Source organism: Acomys minous, assembly GCF_964271855.1.
Source record: "Acomys minous genome assembly, chromosome: 2".
In the NCBI taxonomy this organism is placed as follows: domain Eukaryota; kingdom Metazoa; phylum Chordata; class Mammalia; order Rodentia; family Muridae; genus Acomys; species Acomys minous.
In genome coordinates this window covers 31917905-31941477 of record NC_140484.1, presented here as the reverse complement: position 1 = coordinate 31941477, position 23573 = coordinate 31917905, and the positions used below count along the sequence as shown (strand labels likewise).

The following is a 23573-nucleotide window of genomic DNA, read 5'->3' as shown; positions in this document are numbered from 1 at the left end:
GGCAACAGTTGACATGTGGGATTTCATAAAACTAAAAAGCTTCTGCAAAGCAAGAAAAAACAGTCAACTAGATGAAGAGGAAGCTCGTAGAACTTGACAGAGTATTTGCTACCTATACATATTAGAGGATTAATATCTACAATATATTTTTAAAACTCAACAATTAAAAAAATGACTCATTAAAAAATGTGCCTGGATCCTGAACAAAGTGTTCTCAAAATAAGGGAGAAAACAGGTAAGAAATACCTAAAAAATGTTCATCATCCCTAGCAATTAGGGAATATAATTCAAAGCAACTTTGAGATACCATCATACCTCAGTTAGAATAGCGAAGATCAACAAAATAACCAACAACAAGTGCTGGAGGAGATACTGGGAAAATGGAACCATCACTCACTGCTGATGGAATTGCAAAACTGGTGTAGTCACTGTGGAAATCAGTGTGAAGAACTGTCAAAACTCTAAAAACAAAGCTATCATGTGATTCACATCTACCACGCCTTGGCATACAGCCAATGGACTCAACATTCTAATGCAGAGATACTTAGTCATGTTCATTGCAAGTCTATTGATAACAGTTAGGAAATGGAAACAACTTAAATGTCTTTCAACTAACAAATGAATAATGAAAGCATGGCACATATACATTTTTTAATACTATTGAGTCATAAAGAAAGATAAAAATATGAACTTTGCAGGTAAATAGATAGAACTAGAAAAGACCATATTGAGTGAGGTAATGTAGACCCAGAAAGATAAATGTTGCATGTTCTCTCCAACCAGAGGCTCTAGTTCCAAATCATCATATACGAGTATATATCCTGAAGTAACAGCAGAAACCATTTAAGTAAAAAGGGACCATTACCAGGGTAAGAGAGTGAGAAACATTAAAGAGAATAGCATGGTACAAGTGATTTGATCAGAGAAATGGAGAAAATGGAGATCTCTAATTGGGGATGGGGAGAAAATACAGAAGAAAAAGGGAGAAGAGTAAAGTAACAGAGAGGAATCTGAATAGTTATAAGAAATTATACTACAATACACCAAAAAAAAAAACTATGTAAGTCTGTATTTAAACACACATGTGTAGTTTAAATGTTACATCTTCTCATCTGGGCTGACACTGTTCCTTCTAATAGCCAAATACCATCTAATAAAACCCTAAACACCAAGCATTAAAAGCCTTATTTTGAACTGTTGGTAGTATCTGTCCAAGATATTTGCAAAACACTACATGTTACTACTATTACTGGTTTTGGCTTGGCTGCACCCCTAGAGGTAGACATAGGTACCTACTGGTGAAGATACCATCCACTTCAGACATAGGTCCATGACGCTCCCGAGCTGGAGTTGACCTGAAAGCTCCATCACTGAAGACTTGCTTTTATGTTACCAGTTGGTAACATGTAAGCTACGAAAGGAAGGAAACAAATAGTCCTGCCCAGCTACGATGTCTATGAACCCCAACAAGGACCAGCAGGGCATAATAACACAAAGGTGCAATAGTGGTACAGGCTTTGGCAGTAAGCCACATCTCTCTACTTGAACTTAAGACACACACACACACACACACAAAAGCAGGAAATCATGATTAGTCAACTACCCAAGGATAGTAAAATCATGGATCTTGGAGAAGACTCTACAACCAACAATTTATTAAACCTGCATAATCCTATTTTCTAAATGTTTGTCTTTATACCCACAGATAAGTGTAGTTAACCCTCATCAAGAAAAACTTCTCTTTGCCTAGTTCCAGTGGATATATCTACAAAAACAAAACAAAACTAAACTAAACTAAACAGAACAACCAACAACAGTAACCATCAAAACTAAAGATCTGGGAACATTGAAGAAGAGGGGGTGAAAAAAATGGTAAAAGGGAGTTTACTGTGAGGCTGTGTCTCCTAGTAATGTCATAAGGTACACACATAAAGTGCCACCAACATGCCTGTACAAACTTGAGCTGAACAACAACAGTAGATATGCCAAAGTGGACAGAGTAAAGAGCAAAAGGGTTCATTTCCCCCCAAAATTACAGGTAACCAAGAAATGCTGAGAATGGGAGAAACAGTCTTCCCCAAGAAGAACACATCAACTGATTATTCAAGAAAAAAAGGGTCACATTGAAAACACATACAAGTAACATTATGCAGTCTGGATTTATGTATTTCAGAATATAAATGTATGTACATATAAATGTACACATATATCAACAATTATTGTAAAAAGAGACCATAAATTAGAAAGAAATCAGGGAGGGGTATACAGAAGGGGTAGAGAGAAGAAAGGGAAGGGGTAATTATGTAAGAAGATTACAATCTCATTAAAAAAAAAGTTTTAAAAAGTGAGACTACTATGGCATCTTTTAATTTTTAATTATTAATTTGGATTTTACAACTAGGCTATACTTTCTATCTCAGGCTGCCCCCAAACTTCTGGTCCTTGTGCCTCAACCAACCCAGTTCCGATGTAGGCATACATCCCCACACATTACCCTAGAACAGATTATCTTGAAATAAATGATATGAAAACCAACTTAGAAAAAAATTAATACCTTCATAGAGAGAAAATACAAGACAAAATGAAACATAATGTTACAAGACTAAATATAAACAATTTTCAACAAAAGTGTGATGGTAGAAATTAATAACAAGTGAAATAGAAAAAGATGAAAGTCAAACAAGAAAGTATGTAAGAACAAAAAAAAAAACAAAAGAAAAACAACCATTAATAAAAACTAGAAAATTTCCAGAACCAAAGTGTCGAGAGAAGAAAGGCCCACAATGTGTGAAAATCTACCCATTTAAGGCATATCACCATAAAGTTTTAGAAGACTGGGGTTCTGTTCATTCTATAAATTTTCAGAGTAAAAACATCTAACAGGCTCCATACAGAGGATCTAAAATCATAAAAGTATTTCTCTTGTACATATCAATCCTTATTTTAAAGATGTATTTTAATTCTGTGTAAGAGAGGGGAGGTAGGTATACAAGAGTGTTGGTGTCCATGAAGGCAGGGAACTTGATCCATCTGGATACAGGCTTAAAGTTGGTTGACGGCTGTGTAGATATTGGGAATTCAACATGGGCCTTAGAAAAAAAGTGTACGCTCTTAACTGCTGAGCCTTCTTTCCATACTGCTTTTATTTATTTACTTATTTACTTACCTGTCTATCTATCTACTATCTATCTATGTATCTATCTACCTGTTTTTTAAAGCATAACAATCTCATAAGCTAGAAAAAAATTCATCATTAAATTCAGGCAAAGTAAATGAGTTTTGCATGAAAAAAGGTAATCTTTGATTACTATACTCTAGGTGTTAACAGCATTTTTACATGACAGCATAAACACTGGATATTGCTCTACCACATTAAAATGCAAACGCTAGGATATTTGAAATAGCTGTATTGTACATCAGAGACAGCATGCAGTTCAACTTAATAAATCAGAAAAATAAAAGCTTTAAATATAGATCATTGGTAAAGAACTTGGTGAGAAAGCATAAGGTCCTGGCTTCTACCTTCAGCACTGCAAAAATAAAGAAAATAAATACTAAAATATTATTAGTACCATGAATAATGGGAAGAGTGTGTGCTTGTGTGTACCTGTATTTGGGGAGAGGGAGAGAGATCAAGTTCATATACTGCAGACCCAAAGGAAGTATGTGAAATGCTAAAAACAAAGCAAAAGAGAAAATTCAAGACATAGCAAAGACAGAAAAATAAACTATTTTGAATAAAAGAAAAAGTGTAGTCCCCAGTAAAGAGTGGTGCATGGGAAAGAGGAAGGCTGAGCTACCCTTATTTCAGTAACAAACTCAATAAATTAATTGGCTCTTTTCTTTATTATATACACACTATATAAACTTTGGTACACATTGGATGGTATATAAATTTAATTTACTTAAAGAAAAAACTGCCTCTGAAAACCAAAACAAAGGAAGGAAGAGAGGAAGAAAGCAAGGATCAGGGCATAGGGCCAGATACATCCTACAGACCTGCCACCATCTCGAGAGGGTACACTCTGGAACCTCTGGCACATTCTATACTCATACTAGGTGCCATTTTTTCATGGGTAGGATCAAAACTAGGTGTTGAATCAGAGGTCTTACCTCTTCAGAACGTGCTTAATATTGACAGGTTGATGTTGAGTTTTACATGAAAAAAGGTAATCTTTGATTACTATACTCGAGGTGTTAACAGCATTTTTACATGACAGCATAAATGTGGATATTGCTCTACCACATTAAAATGCAAATGCTAGGATATCTGAAGTAGCTCTATTGTACATCAGAGACAGCATGCAGTTCTAACTTTTTTAAAGTTAGAAATACAGAACAATGTCTCAGTTGGCCTTTACCTATCACTTGAAACAAGCACTATATGTTTGAATAATGTCAAAAGGTGAAGTTGGTAAGGATATCTGTAATCCCAGTGGCTTTTAAGAAACTATTTATAGAAGTTCCTTTTTAGAAGGAGTGAAGGAAAGAAAAAAAAGAAAGTAAAAGAAAAACACAACTAGTATATTGAAATACGCAAGTCCTTAATACTATTTAAAACAAATGACTCGCCTGTGTACTCACAATTCACACAGAGAAATGTTAACTGGCATGAGCAGCATTACTTTGTCAGTATTTCTGCAAAACAAGCCAAATTTCCTGAGCATGAATAATACCTGTACTAAGATCTGGTGATGAATTCTTCTGCAATTCTTTAAATGGGATGAGTCAGATCTACAGAGCTTTAAGATAATTTTATTTTTATTAAATAGTATTTAGCAGCCAAGTAGTACCAAGGCAATTTCTAAAACACCACAAAGGGAAACTCCTTGCCTATAAAGTACATTATGACTGCCATTATTAAGGATAACTCAACCTGAGTGAAAAATATTATTGGCGACATTTCAAGATAAATGGTATTACAAGTTCTAAGAAGCAGTAGGAAGGGAAGAGAAATCTTAAGGGGAACAATTTAAAAAATAAATTGCCTCATTTTTCATTTTAAGCACCAGGAGAAGCTCTTAGAAGAGGAACATAGTCTATACATTTGTCTACAGCCCAGCAAGGAAAGGGCCTGGCACGCCAGGGAAATATCCAAGAAATGCTTGCTGACCTAACATAAAAAGTGAAATGTGCCTGTCTCAGTCCTCCAGGCAGTAAGATAGTAAGGTCCGGAAAATCTCTGACACAGACTCTGCTAGACAGTCATCCTAATGGACAGCACCTGTCGTGGACTGACAGGCCCTTACCTGCTGCTGGACTGGCACTTGCTGTACCACCTGGGTAGGCACTGCTGCTTGGCTAGCCGCAGATGTCTGTAGAGTCACTGTCGAACCTGTGTCTGAACCCGTCTCTGAAGTCTGCATGATGGTCTCTGGAACATATGAAAACAGTTATAAAGTATTGTTGGCCTTCCACAATAAGCTTCACTGCAGTTGTTCTTAAAATCCGGTACCGATGCTTTTGAACATACACTACCACTCACGCCAACACACTAGCAGGATAACCCACCCACTTTTTTAGTCATTTCGACCCTTAATGAACCATGGTCTAAAATGTTCAAGATACTCAAGGTCTCAGAAATAAATGCCCATGTAGTGAGCCATAACTTTCTAGATATTGTTGGAAGCTGTAGAGGAATTTTAATCCAGCCACATTGCTGCTCTGGCAAGGGATCACATCCAAAGACCTTATAGGTCTATGTGGTCTAGCTGGATTGCAGATATACCCTGGATTACCGTATGATCTGGCTAGAATACAGACTCATACTTAGTACACACCTTTAATTCCAAACAATGAAGGTAAGGTTAGTTTTTAGAAGGAAGCGGCTATGTTGGATAGTGACCTCTATTTGAGGGTCAGACAAAGTGACGAGTCAGAGAAAGATTGGACAGAATGAGTTAGAGAGAGGACACCTCCAACTCTCAGGGGAGCAGGACAGAAAGAGGCTACTCAAGAGCAGTACAGGACAGAGGGAGAGAGATTTTGATTTTGATTTTTTTTGGGGGGGGGTAGTTTGTTTGTTACCAAGACTTAATTTCTGGGAGAGTGTTGCAGAGACAATTGCAGAGAGAACAAGGTAGGCACAGGTGAAGACAGAATGAGCCAGAGAATGAGAATGAGAAAGAGGATTAGATCATATTGCCAGAATTAGTTTGAGGCCCAATAGAGCAATTCAGTCAGAAGCCAAAAGAAGCCAGTTTGAATCAGCCAGCTTGAAAAGGAGTTTAGGACATAAGAGCTGAGTTGAACCAGTCAGCTAGAGTTCAGAAAGTGCTAGAACGCCTGGGAACAGCTCTCATCTCATTCCCTAATCAGAGGAAATAAAAAGAATGTTTACCTGAGGCTATTAGGATACCAATATAGAAAAACATAGAATAAATCATTTCTAAATTACTTTCTGAATTAAAAAGTTAATAAAATGTATGTATGATATGTATATCAATTTGTATACTTTTAATTTAGCCACAGGATCAAGTTTTCCAATTTTCCTAGGCTTCCACAGTTTTCTATCTCCTTTTGCTACTTACAAATTCAATAGAAATAAATGTGAATTTCCAAGTCTGTAGATAAAGGTAGGAAGTACTATTTAATTGGTAGCCTATGAAAAGTAATACATTGCAGTTTAAACTTATAAAGAACACAGTGAGCATTTATGTTCCTTAAGAAAATTAAATTCTCAAGTATTCAGTTCCTTGGAGGAGAAAATTAATTCTTCTCAAAATCTTTTGTCGCAGCGTGACCAATCCAATTCCCTTTCTATAACCATCATCTCGTTTGGGCTTAGAAATGGATTTTGAAAAATAATAAATCTGTTCTTATTCTATAAATGCAAAATCAATAGCCCAGAAAGGTGAAGAAACATAGTCAAGGCAGCAAGAAAAAAGCTGGACCTGTGCTTTTCATTTTGACCTGAGTGATGTTCTCCAGAGCTTTATACTGGCATTTCTGTCGGTAATCTGAATTTCCTCACTACTTTCTTAGTCAAAGTCTTAAAGCTACACAAATGCTATTAGCTACAAAAGTCTATCAGGAACAGCTGCCACCAGTTGTTTAACAGAAGTAAAGCGATCCTCTGAATGTTTTCTATAAATACAGTTATTTGTTAAAAAAAAAATCAGTCCATGAAACAGTCCCCTTTAATTCAGTGATGTCAGTTAAACCGAGGAAGGGAGAGAAGGATGAAAGAAGACTGGCTACTGTGCCATTTACCCTCCGAGCCTTATATTCAGCCCTAGCATTTCCTGACTATGTGGGAGGCCAATATGTAGAAATGTAATCTTTCAAAGGAAGCTGAAAAAATCAAGATTTTTATGTGAAATATTACAAATTGTGATTCTTTTAAATGTAACAATTATGTCAATAAATGTGTATTTGAACTAGCATTACAACCATGGAGATACTAAGACTGAATGAGAATTGCATCATTCACCATACAAAATTCTTGTTTGATTAGGGTGATGGAACACAATGATGCTCTAATTTTGGGAGCTAAAGCTAGGTTCAGTGAAAGAGGGCTTGCTTAGCCCTGGGAGAGATACCAGCACTGGCCATCCCTTCAAAATTACCTTTTTCTTAAAAGAGAAGAATAGATAAATTAGGAACCCTATCTCTTCCTTTTATTTATTTTTTCCTTCTCTAACAAATAGAGAGAAAAACAGCAATCCAAAAATAAAAGCAAATACCTTTCAGGTCCTTTGATTTAATGCGTATATACAGAATATTGATTACATTTTGTGCTATAACAAAGAAGCTAAATGTGTTATGTAAAGTTTACTTCTGTGGAAGGAACAAGGAACAGGCAGGCCACTGGACAGCATCTGCTGTGAGGGCTTCAGTCTCACAAAATTTAGGATGACCAGGAGACCTTGTTTGGTGAATGGATACAGAAGTCACGTGTAGCCAGATAGTGCTTCCCCTTAACTCTGCCTCATCAACAGTGTGTGGGTTTCCCACAGTGAAGTCTCTTTCACTACTACGCCCTCCTGGTTTCTTTCCACAAAGCTAGCTGAAAGCTTTGCCAAGACTAGCTTTACGTGCCAATATTTTGCATTAATGATTAAAATTATATTGTCCTTCATTTATAACTGAGTAATTTGAGACTTGGAGATGTCAAATCGCTTATAGCTTACTCACTATCACACACATAGGAAAGAGAAAAGAAGGGTTTGATGTCACAATGAAGTTTGTGCTCTCAACATCACAGGATACATTGGAAGCTCTGAGCTTAATAAGAGGCACAGTACGCAGGTAAATGTAAAGAGAATAACAAGAGGCAAAATTCTAGAATGAAGAAACAATAAGGGAAGAAAAATAATGTTAACTAGTCAACAGGAGTAAACTAAACAAGTAAGGAGACAAAATCATTTTTAAGTTTTAAGCTAGATTGTAGACGAGAACTTTCTGGTGGGTCTCCAGCTATGTCTATACCACATCAAAAATGGCATAAAGAGCCCAATCTGTGCACCTGAGTATCAGTTAAACCTCAGAATATTTTCTGCTTCTTCCTAGTTTTTGTTCATTCAATCAGCTTTTTAAGTTGTGTTACATTTACTTTCTGTGTATGAGTATTTCGCCTGCATGTATATATGTGCACCAAATGCACGCCTGGTTCTCAAGGAGGTCCAAACAGGGTTTTGGATCCCTTGGAACTGGAGTTGTGGGCCATCAAATGCATGCTGGGAACCATCCTCTGCAAGAACGGCCAGTGCTCTTAAACCCTGAGCAGTCTCTCCAGACCCTCAGACAAACAGCTTCATTCTCTAGTTTCACAAGCTCCCTCAGCCTGAAAGAAGAAACTCTCTGGCAGCCTCACATGACTTCAGAGACCTTATCTCATCCCATCACTTCCATGAACTGGCTCTAACGGTTATGACTGCAATTAGGTCCCTCATTTACTAAGTCTCTTCCTGATGCTAGAAAGCAGGCTAATGCATTCAGGACATTTGCTAGTTGAATTCTCAAAGGGAGCCCATGACTCAGATGTTATCCTTATCTAACAACTGTGGAGACTGGGACATGGATAGATTTTAAAAATCATTAAAAGCGCACAGCCAGGAAGAGGAAGAATTTGAATCCATTCTACATGTGTCTAACTTGAAAATCCGTGCTTGCAGCCACTGGGTGTGCTGCACTGTATCCTTGGGACAGCACGGCTTCCAAACAAAAAACCAGAGACTAGCAGTGAGGACAACAGTTTGCGGTTCTAGTGCTTGCTGTATAACATACAATTTCAGCAGTCACGGACATTCAATCCACCCCATCCCTAAAGACATCAAAGTGTTTCCTCTTCTGAAGTAATAATAAATCCCAACTAAGCCGGGCGCAGTGAAGGCGCACGCCTGTAATCCCAGCACTCAGCAGGGAGAGGCCGGCCGACCTCCGTAAATTGAGGCCAGCCTGGTCTACAATGCGAATCCAGGATAGCCGAGGCTACACAGAGAAACCCGGTCTCCAAAATAAATAATACCTATTCATGGAGAACCACTTTACAAGTTCACTAGCTCTGACGACCTAATCTTTCCAGCAGAACAATGACAAGGTAAGGCATATGGGAAGGGGATAGCCCTCTGATGAAGGCTTGTTAAACAGATTATTATAAGCTACTGACACACAGTATTCTGGGGACTCTCTGCCACGTGTGCACAGTGAAGATCATCACAGGAGGGCAGGGTCGGCTACCTTAGGGAGTTGCTTCACCCCTAAGCAACAGTTGGGTGCTCTGAACTATTCTCATTCAGCAGCAGAACTTTCTGAGGCTTTGTTTATGTCTGGCGGTAATTTGGTTAGTTTTGTGATATTTGTTTATCAATCACAAATGCAGTCACACTAATCTATTTTGATAAGCTAAATAACCCCCTGTGGTTTGTACTGAGGCAGCGCACATGTAAATGAGCTGTATGTTCTTATAGGAGAGACAGGCACAATTTCCGTCTAGTCATCCTTGCCTAATGTGGCTGTCAGGTGTGTCATGAGCAACAGATGTTTGTTTGACAAAGGACCTTTTTATTCTGGCTAATTAAGCAGTTGGACACACCCGCCTGCTAAGGGTTCTGCTTTGTACAGCCAGCTCTGGATGAGTCATGAGAATCTGAGGCTAAATAGGCCACATTTTGGAAGAAGGCTAATTAGCCCCTAGGAGGAGGAAAAGAATATTGCAAAACCCAGCTGCTGAATGCAACAAATAAGCATTTGTTCAACCTGATGGGCAAACCTAGGCAAATGAAGTGTGTTTGGAACAAACATGCCTTATTGCAAGTTTTTAGGTATTCAAATGTCTTTTGGGGGACTTCCTGAAGATAATTTAGCACACTCAAATTCACAGTTGGATTCTTTTTATCACATACAATGAACATGCCAAATTAAATGCCTTAATAATCTGACCTAGTCAATTGCTTATCAAAAAGAACTTTTAAAGCTGATAACTGGTGTGTGCACCCAGTGTTTACTGCGATCTTCCATCCTGAAATACTTCCTCTCCCTCAATGCAAGGCCTGAGACTTCTGATTCGGATCCCATTAAAATGATTTCTTAGTTTTTTGAGTGAAGAATGTGATAAAGATCTCCAGTTTAATCTTCAAATTGGTTCTTCCTTTTATCTAATCATAGAAAGGCCAAGATGCTAATTCAATTCCTGCTTTAACCAAAATTATTATAGCAGCTACTTTATGGTAAAAATAAATTATATCTAAATATGGCTGTACTCAATATAAATTTAACAATTTCAGAAGCCTGTCTCAGCACAAGATCATAGCAATCCGACATCAAAATTGTAAATTTTTATTTTTAAACTAGAGAACAAGTACTTTGACATTAGTATATTTTTATATAAAGAAAGAACCAAAACCATTATAAAGGTTCTAAAACACAAAGCTTTCATTACTAATACGCAAGTCAGGATGAGTTAAACCTCCATTAATTAAAATTATGGGTATTTGGGGCTGGAGAGATTGCTCAGTGGTTAACATTTAGTGCTCTTTCAGAGAAACAGAATTTAGTTCCCAGCACCCACATTGGTCAGTTCACAACTCTGTAACTCCGACTTTAATGAAACTGTAAGTACCTTTCTCTGCTCCCCTGCCCCTGCCCCACACAAACTCACACACAACATACACTCACAAAGATATATGTATATGCACTTGAATAGAAATTATTTAAAAACAAAGTTACAGAATTAAAGTGAGCATCGCTTTTTGGAAAAAAATTTGTTAACATTTACATTCCTGAACAGAGAAGGCGTGGGAATGTCTACATTTTAGTTACTCTGGAGCTGATTATTAAGAAACTAGTCCAACTTCTACAAAATAAGGATACTAAATAATTTTCAAAAAGACAATACAAAATAATTGGAATATTTAAAATGGTCAGTGTATACACATTTAACATGCACTAAACAATCACATAATAAAATTTGAAACCTTAACAAAATATATTGATCTAATTATTTTACCCACACAGACAAAACAGGAAGACTTGATTTTTTTATTATTCTACCCAAGAAATAAGTAACTGAATAAACTGTATACCTCAGGCCTTCTCTTAAAAAAAATTCCTAGGGAAAGTTTATATACTGCAAAATGCAATCTTATCACACCAACTGATAAATTGAGGGCTATAAGAAGAAAACTGGAGCCGGGAGTGGTGGCGCACGCCTTTAATCCCAGCACTCAGGAGGCAGAGGCAGGCGGATCGTTGTGAGTTCGAGGCCAGTCTGGTCTACAAAGTGAGTCCAGGATGGCCAAGGCTACACAGAGAAACCCTGTCTCGAAAAAACCAAAAGAAGAAGAAGAAGGAAGAAGAAGAAGAAGAAGAAGAAGAAGAAGAAGAAGAAGAAGAAGAAGAAGAAGAAGAAGAAGAAGAAGAAGAAGACAACTGATGACTTTCCACATGATGAGAGCCCTAGTTCTTTAAGTTTGGTGATGTGATTTTTTTTTTTTTTTAAGAAGTGTGTACAGTAAATCTTTTAGGCTACATTCATCCCTTAAAAGGTGAGGAAATTCAATTCAGAGCAAGGGATCTGATAGGCTGTGATCATACGGTGGGGGAGGAGGTCCCCTTCTCTCACAGGTCTAGGGATAAGGAATAGGGTGAAAGAAGAGGGAGGAGAAAACAGGAAGATACAAGTGAGGGATAACAATTGGCATGTAATCTGAATAAATTATTTTTTTTAGAGGTGAAGAAATGCTAACAGTATAGACTGTTCTGTAGCCATCTTGCTGTGATAGTCAATGGCAGTGATTAATGCTGGAGGTGATTAACCAGCACACTTGTGGCATACACGGTTGCCTGGGTAACCTTTTTCACTTTTCAACAAAGGCTCTCTTACCTAATTCTTCCTGTGACTCAGAATAGTTTCCAAAAGATTGCTTCTTCTTCAAAAAATACTTTTAAAAAACTGTTGACTGTTTTTTATCATAAAGGACTAAGCACTTAAAAGGAAAACTAAAACAACCCCCTAACACCAAGCCAAACTGATGAGGCCTTGTGGAGTTGTTTGCCATTCCCTCGGCTCCTAGTTATCAAGAGAAGCCTTCATCTAGCACAGGTGCCATTCCAGTTTTTTCTCTCACTCACACTCGTGAATTAAAAGCCAGGTAAGTCTTGCCTAGATGAATGAAGCCAAACAACCACCACAAAAATACAGTGTCCAGCTAACAGTGGGGAAAAAGAAAAGAAAGACTAAGCAAACCCCCTAGAATGCCAACTCTATTCTTGCCTCTGGAAGGAAAATGGTATAATATACAGAGATTCCTACAAAAATTTATGACACAATAATACATTTTTCTCCTTATTGATCAGCCTAACTTCAGAAAAGCCGAAATATAACAAATTAATGATAATTCTTATAATTTATAGGATAATGAACACTGAGTATTTGACCATAAATTTATTATCACTATTTATACAGATACTATGACAAGTTACTATGTATTTCACTTATGGCACAGGTGATTTATATGTATTTAATCATAACTTTGTCAAGGAAATCAATATTTCTAATTACAGGATAGGAAAGGTAAGTCTAAAGAGATTAAATAATTCAATTGTATAATAATTATTAATATCAATGAACTATTAACAAATAAAGCCAGGACTCAAGTCCAAGTCTGTTTCAATTTAGTAATAATGACCAGTCAGGACTTTGAACATTAAAAGAAAGAATTAAAGATCTGGGCACACATACATATCACAAGAACTGGATGTGTATCATGCTTCATGGATACAATCTCTTATAATGTTGCCAACACTATAAATTTCCTGTAAAAAGAAAGTGTATCAGAGCTGTCCCAGAGACGCCAAAACAAAATAGGCTTTTGCTATTGTTCTATGTTGTCCACCCAGAACTTAAAAGGATGGCTGTATTGCTGAAGACACCATTTTGGTCACTGGTCTTGACAGAATTAAGTTGTTACTGAACTGGAAGGCTCTTCCCTGTTGGCCAGATTTCATAATACTGGAAGGTACTATGCTGGGTGTTGTAGGAGAAAAATCATCAGCACTCTACCCAGCTATGAACCCTATGAGCTACAATAATGACCAGTTTGGCCCGATGTGCTCAGGAACAGAAGTGGCAGAAATGTTATGAGGCTGGCCAATGCTTTCTGATCGGATATAAGACCCACTCTTCAGGAGGAAATGCATGCCTGGTTCTGTAAATCTGGCCAAAACCCCAGGTTTATGGACCGCAAGGGTGATCTACTAAACTTCTGTTCAATGGACATAGTATCAAACCGCCATCTAATTTCTTATCTCTGTACCCATAGATTAGTGTTGCTCTCAGACCTCACCAGAGAAGCTTCTTTATGCAATGAATGGCAGTCAACACAAAAACTCACAGCTGGTAAGAGCACATATAGTGTCTTTGGAATACTCAGCTATTACTGTGACTGTGATACTACTTCACCCAAGGATCAGGGACCATCGTGGAAGGGGGAGAACCTGAGGTCAGGAATAGCCAGAGCGAAATATTATCTTCTGGACATGACAGGAATCTCGCACTCATGAGCTCATGGTTGTATGGGTGCCTGCAGAGGACCTCTACACGATTAAGCCAGTCAACACTCCAATATGGGGGTGGGGCTTACAATTTATCCCACGCAGCTCAGGAACCACCAACAGTTGACAACTACTGAGGGAGGGAGCATCAGCTTTATGTGCTTGTGTGGTCCCTGGTAGGCTCACAATGTTCCAGGACAGGGCCCCACACCCATGTCAGGTATATGGGCTGCACAAGTGCACTCAATGGCTACTTAAAAAGAGAAAAGAAAAAATAAGACATGAAGTCAGGAGGAGGGTTGGGCATCAGATCTTGGAGAAGTTAGAGGGAAGTGTCTGGGCAGAGTGTACCTATAATCAAATACACTGTATGAATGCATGAAATTCTCAAAGATTAGTAATATTTTTAAATATATAATCTTAAATTTTAGAAGTTTTGTTTAAAAATATTAGTCTTCATGTTTTGGAGGGCATCTCAGACACTCTACTGCGTAACTGCTGATGCCTCCCACTTGCATTAATCAGTGAGAAGAAAGAAACTCAGCAGTCCAACTGTAAAAATGCTCTAACATCCCAGTGATAGATTATGACAACAAAATATAAAAGAAAACATAAATAGATACAGTATCATGAGCATAAAAATCAGTTTTTCAATTAGTAGAAAACACCATGATGCAAATTTTTCAGATACACAACAGTATGCTTAAGGAAAACTTCTTGAGGCATATGTCCCCCGGGAGGGGTTAAAAATATCACTGGAACTTTCTAGAGCCATCACAAACTAAGAAATATAAACTTTGAGTGTTCAAGCTAAACCTAGAAGTGCTGGTCAAAAGCAATCTGTGTTAAGCAGGTGTTGGTAGCACATGCCTAAAACCTGAAAGTTTAAAAGGTGGAGGCAAGAAGATCAGGTGTTCCAGGTCACCCTTGGCTAGAGTGAGTTCTAGGCCCCCTGGACTATAGGAGACACATGCATCTAAACAAAAAGAAACACAAGTACTGTAAGCCCACCTCAGCTCGAAATAATGGACTACAGCTCACTATGAGACAACAAATCCACTTCAGCACAAACAGGGAACCCATCTCAACACAGAGCAATGCCACACAATCTTTCATAACTTCTGTAACTCAACATGGCTTTCCACATCAGGAAAATACCTATTAATGTAATTGATGTTGATCTGTTCAGTTTCTACTCAAGAGTTCTGCTTCTCTTTTTACCACTAAGTAACACAAATCTCTCCAACAGCTCTTCAAAAGCACTCTAGACATTTTTAATAGACTAGGCTATTTTGAAAAATATTGCCAGAAGCCAGGATGTTGCTGCATGCCTGTAATCTAAGGACCTAGCTAAGCAGGAGAATCTAAAATTGCAGGCCAGTTTGGGTTACACAACATATTCCACAGCAGCCGGAGACCTTGTCTCAAAACATAAGCAAGGTATAATCCCTGAACTGAGTCTCTAGAGTCACTTTTGGTAATTGCACAATCATTGCCATTTTGTGCTGAAGCAAGGAACTCTATATTAATATACACTTTCAAATATGAAACAACCCTTTTTATGATACTGCCTAAAACGAATGTCTGATCAAGAATTAAGACATGCAATTCATTTCTGAGCCCTTTGATAACTGAAAAGAGCAAAGATGTCTTTAACAAAGATTTGGGTTAAAATACTGGAAGATACACATCAATTATTTAGTTCCACCAAGAAAGTGGTCTCTTGTTTGTTTTTATAGTACTAGGAACCACACCCAGGACTTCATGGATGCAGGGCGAATGAGCTATATTTCCAGCCCTCAAACACCTCATTTCAAAACTGGACCTGGTGTTAGGTATGCACTCTTCCTACAAACTACACACACCAAGTATACAGTTTATTCTCCCACACCAAAGGGCTGGTCCCATCTCATGTTTTAGGTTGATGACCAAGATTATGCCTGTCAAGTAGAGCATCCCTCTTAAGGTGGTAACAAATGAAAAGCAAAACCTGTCTTAAAAGGCAGGGATACTGAAAATTAAAAGATTAGTGCCATTCCCAATCAGGAAGACTGCATTTACCTTTTATAGGGAATGAAAAGCAAGAAACGGAATTCTTACTTTTCTTCACACCCCAGTGACAACTTTCCTCTTGAATGTTCTTGCCCACACAAGAATTTTTCCCCAATCTCTTTTTCTTTTTATAAAGTGGAGAATAGGCTCTTTTGCAGTTCTTAACTAGTCTAGTGACAGGCTCAAAGAAATCAACACCATCTAAAAAGGGAAAAGAATACTGTATAATAACATTGCTAATAATGGAAACAATATATCTTATTTTAAATGTACAGTATTTTACAGAAGTGAATTCTCATCACTGACATTTTTTGGCAAAAAAAATATGTGTGGGTGAACCTCAAGAAAAAAACCCTCAGTATTTCACACACACACACACACACACACACACACACACACACACACACACTGAAAATTTCTGCAAAACATAATGCTGGTAATCAAACAAAACATTTATACCATCTTTCATTACAGAAATGCACTTGGAGCACATTGAAATATATAGTCAACTTCAAAATATCACCTAGCCATTTAATATATAAATAGTTAAATGTGTAAGTAAAAATTATAATAGCTTCAGTTATTTAAAACCACTGCTTTTATGAAGTTAACAGCTTGAGGACTGGCAATACATTTTCTATATGGCTGACCTTACAAGTTAAAGTACTTATAGTATTTTCTTGGATTCAAAACAGTACATTTCTCTTTAAATTCTTTAAATAATACTACATCAAGAAGTGATCTCTTACATCACTTTCATAAATGTTTAATACACCTAACTGAAATAAAGTAACTTCTTTATGATTGATAAAGGCTCATGTTAGACAACATCGTAAAAGATGAAAACCCACACAAATGAGTTTCTTCCTTCTCTCTCCTTCTTCCCCTCACTAGACTTTCCTGGTCTTTTGTGGAAATAGAATGGATAGAATTCTTCATCCTCTATAAATACATTAATAGTTAACTATTCTTAACACAATAATTCTTTTCCTAACCAAATTTGTTCACAACAGTGCCCTAAACTCATCACCTACACTACATACTCTACTGGAGACCTAGGTATTTCTTTCTAGCAATCACTCTGAGAGCCCTTGTTCCAAAGATGTTCAGAGAACTATCTTATTCTACAAATGCTACTACTTTCTTACTTTTACTCTGGTTTAAGAACAACATCTCATCTTTTGAAAAGTTCTTTCATGACATTCTATATTTCTGCTTTTATCCCAATCTCTGTCTAGTCTTTTCTCCTTCAAAGGTTTAGTTCCTTCCCCCTTGAAAACACACACACACACACACACACACACACACACACACACACACACACACACACAGTTTTACCTCCTCAAAACTGTTTTGAAGGATTCAGCCACTTATACCAACTGTATGCAATTAACTCCCCAATAAATAAGCATATTCAATAATTTTTCTACTGACCAACCAAAGAACATGCTTAGGATGGCACTGGTCCCTTACACATACAACAGAACTGCATGCAGCTTGGTCTTCATGTGGGTCCCCTAACAACATAAGCAGGGGCTGTCTCTGACTCTGTTGCCTGCCTTTGGATCCCTTTCCCCTAACTGGGCTGGCTGCCTTGTCTAGCCTCAATAGAAGATGAGCCTAGTCTTACTCCAACTTGATAAGCCAAGGTGGGTTGATATCCATGGGAGGCCTTCCTCCCACCCTCCAACCCCCACCCCATCTCAAAGGAGGAAAGGATGGGAGATGTGAGGAGGGGATGGGACAGAGAGAGACTGGGAGAAGAGGGAGGGAAGCTATGACAGGGATGTAAATAAACAAAATAATCAATAATAATTCTACTGAATTTATGTTCTAATTTTTCAACTACTTGGTAAATTGTTTATGCTAGCATATCATGAGTCTAAATTTCAAAATGTTACCATCAAAATCAAACTTAAATGTTCATCATGCTAATTAAATTTATGCCAATAACTACTCTTATGGGATGTGTAAGTATCAGTCTGTTCTCAATGAGTTCACAACTGACTCTCTCAGATGAGAATTTCCTGGGCATCTAGTTGCTTTGGTATCTCTATTTCTCAAGGAAATATACAAAGAAGAGAGAGGCTTCTTTTTCATATCCCCTGAGTTTAATCAACTACCCACTTGGATGTCTATCAGATCACACAGATCCTTGGCGTTCAAGACATTCCTGACAAGAGGTCCTAGGTACTCTCAAGCTAAACTGCAAACTTCCTATCAAGACTTCAGAGGCTCTTTAGAATACAGCTTCACTTTACACATCCTGAGATTCAACAGTCTCGCCAGAGGGGGTTTGCTCAGTGCCATAAACGTTTATTCTGCTTCAATGTTCTCCTCCTTACTTCTTTCACCTTCAACTTTTAGGTATAGATTAAATTCTAGATCCATTATACTTCCCAACAACTCTCATTCTTTCCCCTTCCTCTGAGCAAGTCTGGGCCTGGTGTCCACCCAAGTGTCATTACTTATGGGCAGCAGTCACCATGGTGGGCCATAGTGTAGTTGATCATCTTGGAATGCAAAGTACAAACTCCATGAGCACATGGACCATGATTATCTCATCACCCTTAAGTAGGTCACAGTACCTAATACACACAGGATGCTCAATTTTTGTTGAATTCAAATATGAACCTCCAAAGAGGATGAACTTAAAACCCTATTGAAACTGTACTATGCTTTCTCCAAGTACTTAATACTTAAAATTCTGTAAAAGTATAATTGTCTGCTCTAGCCATCTGCAATAGTGGGATTCATTAAGGATGTGTTATACTTTATTTTTAATGTGACTTCAATTTCAATTGTTAAATTATATTTAAGCTTCAAAAGGCTTTCTGCCTAATTTTTAAAATAAGGAAACAAGGCTTAACTAAATTTGAATGAGCAAATCAAGTCTTTTGCTACTGTTCTGAACCTTCAGACACATTGTCTACTGCTTTAAAAATACAAACGGCTCACCAAATTGCAATTTCATAACCAGTGTTCTAACCATGTCATCTCAGAACAGTAGGCCCTGTTCAATTTCCTTTGTTAGATAGACACAAACATATCTTTAATTTTCAAAGATGAAATGCTAAGAATAAGAAATTAGCGTAATAGTAATTGTCTGACTTCATCACTAATTAATCATTTGAAATTTATTTGAGCTTGGCAATATTCAACTGACAATCTGCTAAGTTTTCTTAGGAAATGCTGAAACTTTGTACAGAAAAAGGTATTCCAAGAATCCTCCAGGTGCTAATCAGTTAGCACTTAATACAGAGAATGTAATTACAAATACTCTCAAAATAAAAAATAATAAAATAGTTAAAAAGGAATTTAAGTATATGATTTCATATTTCTTGAAAACATGCAACTATTATTCTATGTTTTTTCTACGGATGAAAAAAAGCACATGGTATATAACCAATCCTATCAGCAGCAAAGTTGCATAACTAAGAAAGAAGAGGGTGAGAATGTAGTGTAATATATGTTCTCTAAGGTCAAAGAGAGACTTTGTCTTGCTTTTTTTGTTGTTTTTGTTTTTGTTTTTTGAGACAGGGTTTCTCTGTGTAGCCTTGGCTGTCCTGGACGCCTCGAGATCCGCCTGCCTCTGCCTCCCAAGAGCTAGGATTAAAGGCCTGTGCCACCATCACCCGGCATCTTACTTTTTTTTTATCTTCCAGATCTTCCATAAATATTTGACAAACTGTTATGTAGTGCTGCATTACAGTAACTGGATATGTTGTGGGTTTTTACCATGATATATTATCCTCTTTAGAAGTTTTCATTTCTATTTCAGCAGCTCACAGTACCTAACACGGTGGTGATCTATTATTCTTTGTGTATCTCAGCTAAGACTAATAAAAATGACTGAATCTGGGGCTGAGGACTAGGACAAGGCCATAGCCTTGATCCCCAATACTGGCTACACACACACACACACACACACACACACACACACACACACACACACACACACGGAAAGTGGGGTAGAGAGGGAGGGAGGGGAAAAGAGAGACAGAAACAGAGACAGACACACATACAGAGAGAGAGGGTGGGGAGACAGACAGACAGACAGACAGAGGAGGGAAAGAGAGACTAGGAGAGGGAAAGGGAAGGGAGGGGGGCTTAACTGTGTGGCTACTGTAATACTCTGCTGGGGCATGGACACAAACAAGTGTGGAACTGAATCAGGGCGTGGGGGTGTATTTCTCTCTGAAATCCCAGCGTTGAGTGCTCAGGCGTGCACTTCAATTCTTCTAAATGAAAGGGAGTGACTTACTTGAAGCTTCTTAGGCTCCAAAAGGAAGGAGTCTCAGTTCGCTGTCTTCTGCATAGGCACCAAAGTTTGTAGCTGCCTTTTGATTCAGTAACAAACTGAATAATGTACTTAAGTCTACAATCTAACGGCAATTGCAATTAAAGGTAGTAATGGAGAAGCAAAGGGCCTTAAGTAAGGATGTAGACAAAAAATTAGGGTTTAGAAAATGTTGCTGCATTACAACACCACAGTGAGTTCTTCCAATCTAATTTGATCTCAGCTCCTGCTTGAGCTCAAGGCCATTTTTTCTTGACATATGCTAAGAACTTGTTGCCGTATTCACTCAGTTATTCAAAATGCTCACACAGACCACATTCACTGTGGTGAAAAGACATGGGGAGTATAAAAAGTAACTTCCGGTTCTCCCCCAGGCCTTGCTAACTTCTTTGATTTCTCAAACAGCCCATGGTAGCTATGTCTCATGCACTGATCAACACACAAACACAGAGCTTCAACATGGTCTGAATTCTAGTTACATGACTGAGGGGGAAAACTTATTCCTGAGACAGGAACAGTCTTCTTTCACAGCCTGCTACTTGGGCGCATGCCCAGCCTCCTCCTACCCGGGCAGAGATGATAATGAAGAAAAGGGAAAGGCTAAGTTTACAATGCTAAAAGCAAACTCATTTTGTGAAATGACAAATTTACTAGTTCACTCAAAAACTTGTTTCTTTCAATCACATGTAATATTGACAATTATCTGTACTAAATAATTAGCTTTAGTGAAATATGGAAAAGCTATTTGATGTTTTAGATTGATAAGTTCAATATTTTCATTTATATGTTTATGGCTGCCAATTTATACCTTTCTTATGTAGTTCAGTTACATATAACTTCTGGGATTTTTGTTTTGTTTTTCAAGACAGGGTTTATCTGTGTAGCCCTGGCTGCCCTGGACTCACTTCATAGACCAGGGTGGCCTAGAACTCAGAGATCCACCTGCCTCTGCCTCCCGAGTGCTGGGATTGAAGATGTTCACTACCATGCCCTTCATACTTTGTTTTAAAGATTTAATATAAACACATTTCAAGATGTTAATAATTTGTTACTAAGCAAGTTGTTGCATTATACTAGTTAGTAAATTAAAATGGGTAGTGAGTGAATTCCTGCTTCAGTAAACTTATTTCAGGAGGAATAGTCATCGGTAAACATATCACTCCGTACATGTTTTTTAAGTTCTGGACAATAATCAAAGATCAGACAATTGACCGCTTTCCCAATATCAACATTTAAAGTTTAGAAATGCTCAGGCTCCCGATTCAGAGTCGCAGACCAATATTCAAAATGGCCACATTGGTTAGTATTAGATTCGGCATTAAAACTCAAGACCTCAATTCCCAGTATAAAAGCTTTAACACAGCAAGGCTTGGAACAGGCAAGAAGGCTGTCCCAAAGAACCCAGGGTGCTGCCAGCAGCGCCAAGCGCTCTCTCCAGAGTGAAAGAAACACACATATCACACGGAGACTGGAATCCCACAGAGGCTTGCCGAGGGGTGTCCAAGTCTCTTTCTCACATAATCAATCAGGCATTTTTTCAGGGCATTTGATAAAAATTCAAGCAAATCAGATTATGCAAATGCATGTGGCAATTCCAGCTAGGTATTTGTGCATTGCCTATATTCTGAGACCTTTTGCGACCTCTTACACTATTTTGTGTTATCTCAGGTATCAGGACTCTAGGTTCACTGTTTTATTATCATATAGAGTGTCTTTGTTGCAGGCTGAGGATTTTATTATTACTTCATTTCTGAATGTAACCTACAGTACAGATTGTGTTTTTATTGTAAAGAAGAAACCCAAAAAGACTAATTTCTAGTTAATCAGGAAGAAGAGTGGGGAAGCAAAAAAAATGAACACATCAGTAATTGCAACCAAAACAAACAGGGAATAAATCCTGAATCTTGACTTGAAGCGAGTAAGTGTAATTTCAGGGTGTGAGGGGAAAAAAACCTTTTAAATGAAACTGTTAGTGTAACAGCTTTTACAAGGTGCACTTTTCACCATAAAACTGCATGAAATGCTCGTAAGGATAATCGTTTTGGGGGTTTGGAGGGTTTTGTGGCAATTTACAGGCTCTTCACAGCATGCACTAACTATCCTTATTTTGCAGTTGTTTCTATGTACTTATTATGTTTACATTCATTTTAAAAAGATTTAAAATTTCAGTTGTGTGAGAATTTATTTGAAACAAACCATACTGCTTAAATTCTTCAATGATTCAGTATGTTCTGTTGGGTTTTATTAGCTTAAGAACTGTCAGACCTATTATACAGAGAGGTATTGAAGGATATTAAAGCAACATTGAAACAAATAGCTTATATAAAGTATGTGTAGTATGTATTACATTATCAACTATTTCGTTATACCAACAGTAATCTAATATTTATACATGTAAAAATCACATGTAAGATACAGTTACATGTGGCCATTTTTTTTTTACATCGAGGTTTACAAAAAAATGTTTCCTAAACACAACTGAATTGGTTAATTATGAAAAATGCGTTACCTTTCCTTATAAAATTTATTTAACAGTGAATAATAAGGATTATCTCTGACAAAGAACACATCTAAACTAAGGATGACTTCTTCTCTGCTGTGACAGATAATGTGGCTTCTAATCTCTGCTTTATTTCACCACCACGACTGTTTGTTTTAGTTATGGGAATAACTATATAACCCTCTTCTTCTTCCTTTGCCACATTACTCTCTCTGCTGCTCATGCAAAATGAAAGGACACCATATAACTAAGCAGTAGTGACAAACAGCACCTCCAAATTGCCCTGATAGATAAGCTGCCAGTTCTTCAGCTTAGTTATACCCTTTATTTTATTCTTCAATTCTTCAAGCTTTTTTTTTTGGGGGGGGCACATCTTGACAACAAATTTTCACATTGGCTGTAGGGCTTTAGTCATAATCTGAATGCTACAGACATAAAAAACAAAGAAAAATCCAAAGAGTGGCAGCATGTGTAGTGATCCTATTTGGGAAGAGAAGGAAGAGGCGGAGCCAGGAAGCAAGCTCATCCTCAACTATAATAATGAATACAAGGCCACCCTGGGCTACATGAGAGTCTGTCTCAAAAACACAAAATTAAATTATTAATTTTAAAACAGGCAAACTATAATGTTATATATGCATGTGTGCCATATGAACAAGAATGTCTGCTATCTAAAATTAATGCTATCATCATTAAACCAAATCAGTGTCACATATTCTTAGCTTG

The 23573-nt window shown here is 37.6% G+C and overlaps 1 protein-coding gene across 8 annotated transcripts in view; it reads right to left on the bottom strand.

Moving 5' to 3' along the window:
• The window catches only part of RFX3 (regulatory factor X3), a 268083-nt gene that overhangs the window by 151706 nt on the left and 92804 nt on the right, over window positions 1-23573 (bottom strand). For all 8 annotated transcript variants that reach the window (XM_084769883.1, XM_084769882.1, XM_084769881.1 and 5 more), the window contains one exon: window positions 5250-5374. In XM_084769883.1, the coding sequence (XP_084626009.1) occupies window positions 5250-5366 (117 nt within the window). In that variant the 5' untranslated portion in view covers window positions 5367-5374. The remainder of the gene's footprint in view (window positions 1-5249; window positions 5375-23573) is intronic.